At 39.1% G+C, this 12,673-nt stretch overlaps 1 protein-coding gene across 2 annotated transcripts in view; it reads right to left on the bottom strand.

The window, feature by feature from the left end:
- Positions 1–409: 409 nt before the first annotated feature.
- ntrk3b (neurotrophic tyrosine kinase, receptor, type 3b) overlaps positions 410–12,673 on the bottom strand; it is a 166,138-nt gene continuing 153,874 nt past the window's right edge. For both annotated transcript variants that reach the window (XM_019258391.2, XM_019258392.2), the window contains 2 exons: positions 6,205–6,363; positions 410–2,254 (listed from right to left, as the gene is read on the bottom strand). In XM_019258391.2, coding sequence (XP_019113936.1) covers positions 2,069–2,254; positions 6,205–6,363 — 345 coding nt within the window. In that variant the 3' untranslated portion in view covers positions 410–2,068. The remainder of the gene's footprint in view (positions 2,255–6,204; positions 6,364–12,673) is intronic.

A 12,673-nucleotide genomic window follows, 5' to 3' on the forward strand; every position in this document is an offset into this window, starting at 1 on the left:
TTGCACACTTTTTAGCAAGGCTTTGTTCCCAGGCTGATTTTAGGTTTTTTTGTGTTATTTTATGTGTCATTGTGCTTTTGAATGAGATTCACATGTCAATTGGTGAGCCACAGAGTATGGATGCACCTACTCAAGGGTTTTTCTTTTTTTACCAATTGCTGATACAGATCATTTTTGTCTTGTTACAGCAGCTGATATAACATCATATATATATATATATATATATTATATATATATATATATATTCATATATAATATATATATATATATATATATATATAAAATAAACTGGTATATGAAAATAGCCCCATTTTTAGTGCTTAAAAAATTCTGGGGTGGTGTTTAGCTCAGTTGGTAGAGCCCAGGGTTTGAATCCGACCTGTGGCTCTTTCCCATATGCCATTCCCCATCTCTCTCTCTCTCTTCAGCTGTCTCTATCAAAATAAAGCTTAAAAAGGCCAAAAAAAATCTTGAAATTCAAAGAAATCACGTAATGCTGTTTTACAATTTGACCAAAGTTTTGTTGATACTCTAAATTAAATTGCTCAGCCATCCATTGAAACGTTCAGCTTCAGAATCTGCAGATTATTTCTCTACCCGATGTGTTCTTAGAAACTAAAGTTAGACACGGTACAAGATGAATAAATCCCTGTTTTTGTTAGCTTGTATGTCTCCCTGCTGCACGGTTAGTTACCTGTTTCAAGCTTTTAGGCTTAGCTAAGCTAACTGTCTCCTGGCTGTAGCTTCATATTGAGTTGACAAATATCAAAGTGGTATTGATCTTCTCATCAAAGCAAAAAGAGTGAACTGGCGTGTTTCTCAAAATGTCTAACTATTCCTCTAAGTGACAGGTTTTCTTAGGCTGTGCACACACCTGCAGCTAACACACGAGTTATACTTCCAGTTACAAAAATGTTTTCTTTAGAGTGAAAAAGCAGTTTAACTCCAAAAAGCCTGAAGATGACAGAACAGTTTCTCAAATCATGTGTATATGTTTGGAAGTGTGTTGTAAAATACTTATTAAATACGCATTATTCTTGCCATTAAAAGCAAATGAACTGGAAAGTGAATATGAGGCTTCATCACCTCTTTGGAAAAGTGTCAGGTTGATGGCTCTGAGTCGTCCCCCATTCTCCAAGAGTCTCTGTGATTCAATGTCAGCGCACGTTCTGAACTGTATTCACCTTCACCACATAAGACAACTTACCGGCACTGACACAGGTAATTCCCAAGAGAAACCTCCTCTAGATTAGGATGAAAACAAATACCATAGCTTTATACTTTAGCCACCCAGATCACAGTCAGAAAAGGAACCAAAATAACACCCGAAAAAATAAGTTAACATAATTTTGACACATATAATTTTACAATATGTACATTATTTTTAAATTAAAATAGATTTGTCGGTTGTCTGATTGGGTAGGTCCTCCACAGAGCGCTCCCTTTTTTTCCCCAACCATCCAGTGTTATTCCACAGAAGCAGAGTCCCCATTAAAAGCTCAGCGTCAGCCAATCAGACTGCAAGTAAGGCTACCATCGTCAAGTCCCTGCCAATAGTTTGTCGGTGGCGTCTTCAGACAGGGCCGAGCCCTTAGCAACAAACATGGCAGACCCTTCAACACCCTGACAAAAAGAAATAAATATAAAATATATGTAATATTTCTATATATATTCATAAAACCAAACCCAGGATAGATTTTAACTCTGTGTGTTCTCTCTATTATATAATCAAACTGTGGCCATTTTCCTATTGCCAGTCCACTTTACATCCCTTTTTGTCTCCATTTTTGTGTATTTTTGCAGTTTTTCGAGAAAAAAAAAAAGTCTTCTTCAAACCTGTACATCTTATACGCAAGTAAACAAAATGTAAAAGTGCGTGTTTTTTGAATACGTTTTATCCACTATATCCAAAAGTGTTGCAGGCACTTAAGTCCTTCCCAAACATTGTAGGTGTTTTCGACAGTGGAGCAGGTTGGTTTGGTTATTCCTGGATTCGTGTGGGTCGGTCTGTCTGTATGTCTCTGTCGATCTGTCTGTCTGGCGAGGAACGGGCCACCCCGGGCCACTGCTAGCCGAGGATGTCCAGGTAGACTGGCGTGGCTTTTCCCATGGCGAACAGGACCTTCTGAATGTCCTTAATGTTCAGTCGCTGCTGCGGTTCCCTCTGCCAGCAGCCCAGCATGATGTCATACACCTCCTTAGGACAAATCCGTGGCCTCTCCAGAACCCGACCCTGGGTTATGCACTCAATAACCTGCAGAGGAGAGAGGGCAGTGGAGTGAGACAGACGATTTTCGCTGACTGATTGCTTTGGTTTGTTCATAATGAGAAACCAGTGTCACTGAGCTGGCTGTCCTTTGAGGTTTGAACTAATGAAACTGAGATGAAAGAAGTAAACAGTATGCATTCAGTCTTAAATCTGTCCAATATTGAAGGGGAAATAAGATTTAATTTATCTGTCCTACAGCACAAAATAACAACAATCCTGAACATTTGTGGGGGTGGATGTTTGAGATGCTGTTAAAAAGGTGATTGATCATTTCTTTGTTGGACTTGGCTCTAATTAGCCGGATGACTCATTGCTGTTGTCACAATTTGACTTTGTTATTTGTGTCAATTCCAGGCCACTTTAGCTTGAAGATTAGTGTGCAATGACTGTGGTTGCACAGAACAAGTGTTATTTTCTGCTTTATATTTTTTTTTTTTTTTTTTTTTTTTTTTTTTTTTTTTAGCATTGCCACCATATCAAATTTCTTTACACTTTAAATTTGCTACTGATACCAGCTCAGTGTTCCTTTTTACGTGTTTAGGTGATTAAGGTGAAGAATAATTACCAATATAGCTGAAGAGAAAAAAATGGAAACTCTCCCCGTAAGACATATTATGGTGTCATGCAATTTCATGCTCGTGCAATCTAGCAGCACAACAACATGGTGTCAGAACAAAGCACTGCAAAATCTACTGCTATCTGAAGCCTAATTTTCTGGAAAGAATTTATGACAAACCTAATCTGTGTTTAAATGTGATTTCACTGAGGTTTATACTCAAGAGTGTAAACAACAGTAAAAAGCAGAAACAAAACAACATATTCAAACAAACCAGAGGGAAAAACCTCTTCCATTCTCCCACCTGTTGCACCTGTAAATCATTGTTTTCTCTCCATTATATTCTGCTTCTCATATATTGTCACCAACGGATGAGAGGCACAGGAGATAGACTACCTTGAGACTATGACTAAGGGGATAGAGCATCAACTGCAAAAAAACAAACAAAAAAAAACATATGGAGCCTCTGAATGAATTCCCAGATCACAAACAATACAAAAAACAATTGTAAAGGTTGCAGTGGTCATGGCAACAGCACACAGCCAAACAGATGGGAGACATTATTCAAATGATTCAGAGAAGAAATCATGAATAACAGAGAATCCAGTTCATTTAACAACTGTAATGGTGTTGTAAACCTTTTGATAAATCCACAACCTACACAAGTGACATGGACATGGTCATAAATTATGGTAGCAATTTAATTCCCAGCACTTCTTATTACACCAACCCATTATAATTACATCATCTGACATTACCTAGTATTTCCAGTCCAGTTATAATATTAGGTTTAGGGTTGAGGTTAACAAACACACAAAACCCAATAAAATGCAATGCAATTCTGACAAATTATAATAGCAACGATTCACATTCAGCATACAACTAATGTTAAATGTCCACACCCTAATTCATCCTCTTTTCTCTTCTCCTTCACTGGTTTAGCATCGCTGGTCTCGTGATGGACAGTTTAAATAAAGGACCAAAATTCGATGCTGGAACAGAATCGAAGAGATCGTCTATTCATCCACACATTCCTTGTCAAAATCTGGCACCTACGTTACCCAAAATGCATCTCCACTGTTGACAGATCAGTTGGTAATTTAAGGTGTGTCCTGCTAGTAGTGGCTATTGATGTGTAAAGATCATGGAGTCATCTTTTAGTGGCTAGTTTGGACCCTTAATTAAATGTGATGGATGCATTTAATAGAAACATTTTAGTGTAACTTAATTTACAGCTTCATGATACTAGTTATAGGATCCTGGATCACTAGTGTTTGTTTTAGTGAAGCAAATAACCCAAAGAGGGACAGAGGCCTCAGGTTACTGCTAGTAATATGAAGATTGGTTATTTGTAACTTCTAAAACCTTTTTTTTCACAACCTGAACTGATTCTGAAATAATGAGCTTCAATGCAACATAAGCGTTGCTGCCAAAAATATTATGATATTGCAGATTTTTTCATTTTATTTGATAGTGCAGCTGAAGGCAGAGAGGAAAGGGAGAGGGAAGGGATAACATGGAGCAAAGGGCTCCTACGTGAGTGTTGTTGTGTAACACAGTGTCTTGGTCCTCACTTCTAACCCGCATCACATCAGTTCTCTTTCTGTCTGTTTTTTACCAGGGGTTGTGTGTGTACATGCACACATACTCACAAGGAGTTTCTTCTGTTTCCTTTTTTGGCATGCCACATGAATGCTGCCTCCATGACAATTTGTTGTCAGCTTGTGGTGGACTACAATGCTTCAAATATGGAAATATGGTATACAATGTTCCCATTTAAGGTTTTCAGTACAAAAGGCATGACTAATAAAATAGCAGCAAATACGTTTGGCTTCGGCCATGACAATGGTTTTAGAAACAGATTTCAGTGTTACTTAATAAAAAGCAAATGACAGGACTATTTGTAACAGCAAAGGGGGAGTGAAAACAAAGAGTACTTTGTCACCCACAGTTCTAGATCCCACCGGTGATCATAGAGCTAGTGATGAATGTAGCACCATTCCTCCAGCCTAACGAGCAAATTGGATGGACAGAAAAGCAGCGGGAGTCTCAGCTGCAGGGAAGAGTAGCAGGCTGGATATAGCTGCTCCAAAGAGACCCATGCAGGAGAGGCACTGCTGAATAGAAACAGCTGGAGACTAGTTCATCCCTGTGGTAGCAATAGTATCTCAGAAAAGTGGTAACGTATACAGTAGGTCCACTTTTTTTTTTTTTATTATCTGAAGTAGCTTCAGTGAGATTTACAAACCCAAGACCTCATGTTTTTTCTGGCTGGACCTTTCCATCAAATGTCTTGTGCATCTTTTTATTCAGCCTGACATATTTGGTATTTTTGGAAAGATTTTGTGGGTTGGACCAATGTTTGGCAGCATGGTGGTGTGTTTGTGATGCTTGGCCAGTTGGTGTGCCGCCTCTTGTTTTTCTCTGTTCTGCTTTATTTGGAATAAAAGTAGAGGAAAGCAGTGGAGCCCATATATCCCAGTGGAGAAAGAGGCACTGTTCCCGCAGTATCCAAGTGATAATCAGTCACTGATACCCATTTATAATTGCTGCTGTAATGTATCATTGTGTAATGTGTTAGACAGATCTGAATAACTGAATAATAAGTACAATATTCCTCTCTAACACTACCTGAAGCCTGAATTACATTAGAGAAACAGATCATGGATTCTCACTTTTTTGGCTATAATACAGTGCTCATCTTATTACATTGTCATAAGCTTTCTGCAGTATAGTTTAATCAGCTGAGTGTTTCATTTAGAGTATCTTTCTGTGCAAGATACATTGATATGTGGAAATCCCAATTTGTGTCAAGCCCCAGAGCATAGTGATGTTTCAATTGAAATACTCGAAATGCCAGGTTATTCTTTTAGGTCAATCTAATTTTCTCAATATGCTCGCTTTACAAGAGTAATCCTAATTGAATTTTATTGATTCAAAGCAGAGCCTCCAATGAAAAAACAAACCAATCATGAGTGTTATGTAATGCGGCATCTTGTCTGGTGGCAAAGCAGCATCAATTTATCACCTCGTTGGGCCAGCTGAAGTCCCAGACAGAGAAAAGAAACAAAGTGAGTAGAATAAGATCCAAAATGGCAGTGTTCATTTAAATCTTCTATTAGAAAGCTTGTGCTTCCCCTTTGCCATTGATTGTTGACTGCTATTATTGTTAAATGGTTATTGTTTCTTGTTACATTGGCAATGAATACCCTTAACTGCACCACCTACTGTATGTTGAGGAACGTAGAAGAAGACGTATACCATTGTATAACCTGGAGCTCTAATGTGCGCATAAAGGCCTGCAATTCAGACTTGGATAATATATACAATATGTACAGTATCCTGTGAAGGTTTATCTAAATGCCTGAGGCTCTCATACCTCGTTGTTACCCAGCTGAAACCAAGGCTGCTTCCCATAGGTAAAGATCTCCCACAAGATGACTCCGAAGCTCCAGACGTCGCTTTCCGTGGAGAATTTCCTGTACATGATGCTCTCTGGGGGCATCCAGCGAATAGGTAGCATGGTATGTCCTCCAACCTGAGAAGAGGAGAAGAGAAGAAAAGAGATCTTTATTGCAAATGAAATGTTGTAGCTAAAACACAGATTAGAAAATTCAGTCATCAACACAACTCCCGGGCGCCTGGGGATTAACTGTCCTCGCGTGTTACTGATACGATGGGCTTAACATCTCATGAATGTCTATGGTGCTGCTGGATGTTGACACTGATGCAATACAGGAAAATGCTGACTTATCTGCCACCTTCTGTGTCTGTACTGAATCTCAGGATGCAAAATTCTTTAGGTTATGGTATTAAAGTGTCCCTTTGTTCTTGATGGAAAATAGCATCAGCAATCCCTTCTCTGCAGAAGTACTGGCATTAAGCAGAGGATCAGAGTCTCAAAGCATGGAAATGAATGTGTTCTAATCAGTTTTTTAAAATAAATCAGTTTCAACCAAGGGGTTACAAAAACTGCTGAATGGATCCTCAGAGTAAAGACATTCATATGGCTTCAAATGTAAATGTGAATATTTAAATTCTGCTATATTTTCTCTCCACAGAGGGAACTCCATGTAAACCTCCCGCACTCATAAGAAGGTTTGCATGAAGCAGAGTACCTGCTGAGGCAGGGGAGATATCAGCTGTAAGCTCTTTAATGTCTTCAAACCAGCAGCACATGAAATGAAGTCTCCCTTGCTGTAAATCTTCAGAGGTGGAATATTAATCGATTAAACAATCATCAATTAATCATCCTTGCACTCAGCTTCCATTAGCAGGCATTGTTTTAAAGTCTATTTCCCATTCATGTCAGTGGCTGTGTTTTAATCATGGCAGTGATGAGCTGGACAAGACTAATGTAGGAATGAGCTGCAAAGTATTGCAAGTTTCAGTTCAGGATCTTCTGGCAGTATTAATTATAATGATTATTGCGGAGCTCAGGAGTCATAATTGACAGAAAATTGTATTCATATGCTGCTGTGATTTTATGTGCAGCCTACTGCAGCCATTGTAGCCGCTACAGCATGTTGAACTGCTGCTGTGATAAATGTATAACCACTGTGACCTTACATAAACACGGGTTACCATGTGATACCTGAAGGTCACTTGATGACAACTGAGCATCTGCTAAGAAAAAAACATGACATGCGGTAGAAAGCCTCAAGGAAAAAAGTAATAAGTAGATCTGAGTATCCTGTAGATAAGAAATTTGAGTGATACAACAAAAATAAAATGGAAATAATGAAATATGATCTTGTATACACTGAATACCGGAAACCAAAGGAAAAATATATACATATACAGTAGAACCAAATACACAGTAAGCTATATACTAATGTACACTCATTTCGTTAGAGTGCTTGTACTAATCCTACCTGATCATGAATAATGTAACAATCATATATTTTTCATTCCCAGTGATGCTTTGTAACACTGAAAATACATTTTGATGCTTATTGTATGGAAGTTGTTGTCCTCTTGCTTCCTTCCTTACTGATTTTTGCTGTCATTTAGTTTTGTTGATCTGGTTCAGTTTTTGGATTTTGTAGTCTATATCCTTGTTATCTTGACATTTTTGTGAAGATAACAATGAGATGGATTTTTAAGCCCCTTTGACGTTTTTATCTCCATGTCAGTGAAAGTACTCCTGCAGCATGTCAGACACACATATCATCCATCCTTCATCACAGCTACCCATCTATCCATCCATAAATTTACTGATCCATCTATCCGTGCATCCATCTATCCTTCTGAGCTAATTGTCTGTGCTTAACTCTAAGAGTCACACATATAGCCTAAGCTCTGAAATCATCATTAGCACAACCTCTTACTGTAGCTGCATTCACTCTCACATGGTTCCACTACTCTGTACCTCTGGGTTACAAAACAATCAGATTCATTTAATCATAAAACACTCTGCTCCAGACTCCATTTACCAGCTCCGATGCCTGTGTGCCTTCAGCTGTGAGCTGTGTGGCATTTCAAGTGCTGAAAAAAAAAATAAAAAAAATCAACGCAAGTCTTACTAATTACCTCCTAGTTCCGTAGCATGCTCATTGCACATTTCCTTTGAAAGTCAAACACAATCTCTGCATGTCAGCTTCATGCATTAGATGAATCTTCTGGCTGTTTTAGAGAAACTTGAAATTTGTCAATCTGTCAAAAGGCTGCTGCTTCCTAGGAATTTATTCAGTACATCCACTTCATCAAATTTAGTTGCTGAGTACGAGGCCTCTGTTTGTTTGCCTTTACTCATCCTTCATCTATCGTCTTCTCTCAAGTCATGGAGTGGGTTGCCTTTCAGAATCTATTAGGTAGTTTTAAAAATCTAGCCTCACTTAAAATCTTCCTGTTTTTACATAATTATTAATAAATGATATTTCATTATGTTGTACTCGTCAATCTAAAAAGGTCATACTATATTAGCAAGCTAACATTAGCCATGTAACAGTTACACCTGGCATTGATGTGCCTATTTTTATTATCAACTAATCTCTACACAAGAACTATGAATGTGTGGTGCAGCCTGCTTTAAATCTGTGGTGAAAGTATTTCACTTTTGATAGATTAATTAACATATTCTTCTTTTTAAAAGTGAAATTCATAATTAAACCCTTGCTCAATTACTTTATTACTTTGGTTTATGACTCTTCTCTATTTGTTATGTAGTCACACGGCATAGTCAGGTCAGGTCCCTTAATGAAGGGCTCTTTAAAGCAGGGAAATTAAACAATATGTTATATCCTATCATGAACACTCTTTGGCCAAAGTTGCTGCTGTTCAGCACAACATATTCTCACTTTAGTAGCAGCTGATGTAACCAGCTATTGAAAGCTGAGTCAACCACCAGTCAGCTAAAGTAAAGAAAGAGCTTTAAACAATCATTACATCGTATTATTGTAAAACACAAAAACACAAAAAGCAGAACCTTGAAGAAATGCATCATAGATGTTTGCTGTCATCAAAGATGACCCTTGGGGTACTGTGTATCCGCTGTATACTGGATCAACTGTTTGTTTGTTGTATATTGTTCCATTTTAAAACACGGACCTTCTCCGTGTAACACCATGCTTTGTGTCGATAACTGTGTAGGGATGTGTCACTGTGCACAAAAATATTTTTACACATGGCCTGGAGGTCAACAAGACCATTAGAGACAGTTTCTTACAATACCTATATGCTGACTGTGAGTCAAAATCACACTCCATTAACCACGAGACTGTCCAACTTTTGGTCTTATTGTGGTTCAGCAAAACAAATGAAGAGCATCATTTCACTTCCATTTCACCATCACTGAAAAATGTCTGTCTAAACAAATCATTTAATCAGACTTTAACTCTTTGAAGTTATTGAATGTAAGTGATACTTACAGTCTTAGAACAAACAGTATATTAGAACAAGTGGACTTTATGGGTAATTTGTATTATGAAATCACATTGGCGTAGTTACATGCGTAATTATGTTGAATCTTACATCTCAGCACATTGTGTTTGAAAAACATTTTCTTACATTTATCTAAAAGTCCAGAGAGGGTTTGCTGAGCACACTTTTCAGCTCCATCCTGCTTCACATTAATACATTTACACACATTTACACCTCAGAGCTGCCCAGTACAACCACAGCCTTCTACTAATCCCACCAGAGGTTAAGTGCTGTGCTCACCTGCATCTCACTTGTAAAGAGAAGAGAGAACACTTTTGTGTCCTTTTCCCCATATCCTGCAGTCACAATGTCTGCCCCTCTATAACTTGCCCGAGGGCATCTGAGGTATTAGCAGAACCTCAAAGACAGAAACATCCTTTACCTCCTACGTTTAAAACTCCTTCCTGCCAACACAATCGAAGCTGTTGGTGTTTTTCTTTAGTAGTAAGGCAGACAAAATAGTAATTAAGGTAAACATACATTTAAGAGGTGGTTCAAGTAAAGTGCCCTTTCTCTACCTCTTGAACACACGTAGTATTTATTGACAGTCCCAGAGTGAATTTTGTGGTGCCGTGGACAGTTGGTCGTAGTTTTCCCTCACATTCACCTTCAACCTCATTTTCTAGGGTTCCACTGCAAGCTAGTAGCCAAATGAACACTGACTTCATCTCACCTGGTCTCATTAGACATGCCATGTCTTAGTACTGTACACAACATTAAGCCAATATTGATGCAGAGACCAGTCGCCCCCATTGTGTAAAACCTCTGGGCCGAGCCAAACTAGGTGGGCTGAGAGTACGGTGAAGGAATCGGCGAGGGGCTGTATACCAATCTGTCCCCCTGTGGAGCTTTATAAAGATTAAACAAAATTAATTAAGTTCCTGTTAGTCTAAATGACTTATCTGAGGTCCAACCAGCCCATTGCACGCAAGGCTAAACCTCATCAGATGCATACTAATGATCCAACCGCTGCGGCTATGGTGAGGGGCATTAAAACTGGCTGACTCTTTGCTTCCCAAATGATTGCATGCTATCACCTTGGGTTTTTGTGACAAGGCCATGGCAATTAGCTTGGAACAAGGGGGAAAAAGAAAAAGAAAAAAAAAAAGCTGAACACATAATAAAAATAAAATAATTGCCCCTGTAATTATCCTCATCTTTCTCACTCAATGTCACATCGAGAAGCTGGCAATGCTCTGTGGGGAGTGAGGAATGAGTCTGGGGCTTTTTTTTTTTGTTGCTGTGTAAACTGGATTAGTGCTCTGCCTGTCCCACCATGGCAGGGGAGTGATTGGATTAACGGCGTGGAGAGCACAGCAGCATGGCGGGGGGATAGATTACTGGCCCAGTTGGGCTCTTCGATGGGCGCTCCACGGCCTGCAGGGAGCCCTGGGAGGCCCCAGACATCTTAAAGGGCCCCGATAACCATCTATACACTCTCTCTCTCCCTGCTCTAACCACGCTGCTATCTTTGCTCTCCCAGCTCAAACAGCAGTGAACACAAGTTCACTTTTAGAGGCTATGATGTCCATTAGGTTTCTACCTGCTGTGCTGCTGCCAAGTGGAGATAAAGTGGTATCTACTCTACGCTGCTGCATGCCGGTGGGTGGTGAAAGTTTTTGAAGGTTTTTTCAAAACACACACACATACTGCACTATTACTATCATGCAATTTTATATTCACATTTTCAATATTTAGCTCTCTAGACGGACTGCTGCAATACAATGTGTAGATAGGTAGCTGCTGACTTTGTAGCTGCACTCTGAATAGAACATTATTAGTAGCGCAGCCCTGCTGTAGCCCTGCGATGCTGTTAAATCACATGTCTCCTGGAACAGAGAGCTTTCAGCATGGGTTATATTTGGCGATAAATAAATAACACGACTAAGAGTCTAAGCCGTGTGAGGCTGTTCTTAGACAGAGCTGTGCTTTGAGCTAAATGCTTTTGTCAGTATGATAACATGCTCACAGTGATAGTGCTGAGACGCTGATATTTAGCAGGTGTAATGTTTACCATGTTCAACATCTTAGTTCTGCATGTTAGCATGCTAACATCCGCTAATTAGCACGAAGGCTGCTTGAGGAAAAGTCAGGCGATCACCGGGGGTGATTACAAAACATCCTCAAGGGAGCGTGAATGTATGTACCACATTCTATGGCAATCCATTCAATAATATATTTACATAACATATTCCAGACGTCAAGATGTCACTACTGTAAGTGGTGGGGCTAAATGGTAAGATAAGCTAATGGCAGTATATTTAAATGTAGAGGCATGAGAGTGGTATCAATCTTCTTATCCATCTCTGGATGAAAAAAATAAATATGTATAATATTTTCCAGAATATTGAAGTAGCTCTGAATAATGCAGAAAATGGTATTTAGGCCATTTAAAGTCAGACTTTCTCTGAGGTCAACAGTAGCAGCTCCTTCATTTCTTAGATCATGTAAGACAGGCACAGTAGGCTAAGGGAGAAAAAAGCGAGACCCAAGGGGGGAGGCGGAATAGAGTTTTTTCATCGCTTCATGCAGCAGTAATAAATATGGCCTGTGTACTCATTAGCACCAAGCTGCATGCAGTTTTGAGGAGCTTGTGCTTTATAAATAATGCAGCACTGGAGTGTCTGTTTGATCCTTGAAACAGTAGAAACCTGGGGACCATTTTTCTTCAAAGCAAAGCAGTGCAGGTAAGCAGAGGCTTCCTGGCAGAGTCACAAAGAAGTCCTTGAAACGGAGTCATTAGATTATAACATTGTTACAGCGTTTGATAGTCATTCGTCTCTGATTCAAAAATGCAGATTCTGGCTTTAAAACAATTTTCATTTCCTACTCAAATCTTAAGGGTAAGATTGTCATTGCTGCCTTCTTTAACCCAGCTAATTTTCGCTGGACCCCTGCTTTCTCAACACTTTCCTCCCTGCATCCTT

Source organism: Larimichthys crocea, chromosome VIII, assembly GCF_000972845.2.
Source record: "Larimichthys crocea isolate SSNF chromosome VIII, L_crocea_2.0, whole genome shotgun sequence".
NCBI classification, from domain to species: Eukaryota; Metazoa; Chordata; class Actinopteri; family Sciaenidae; genus Larimichthys; species Larimichthys crocea.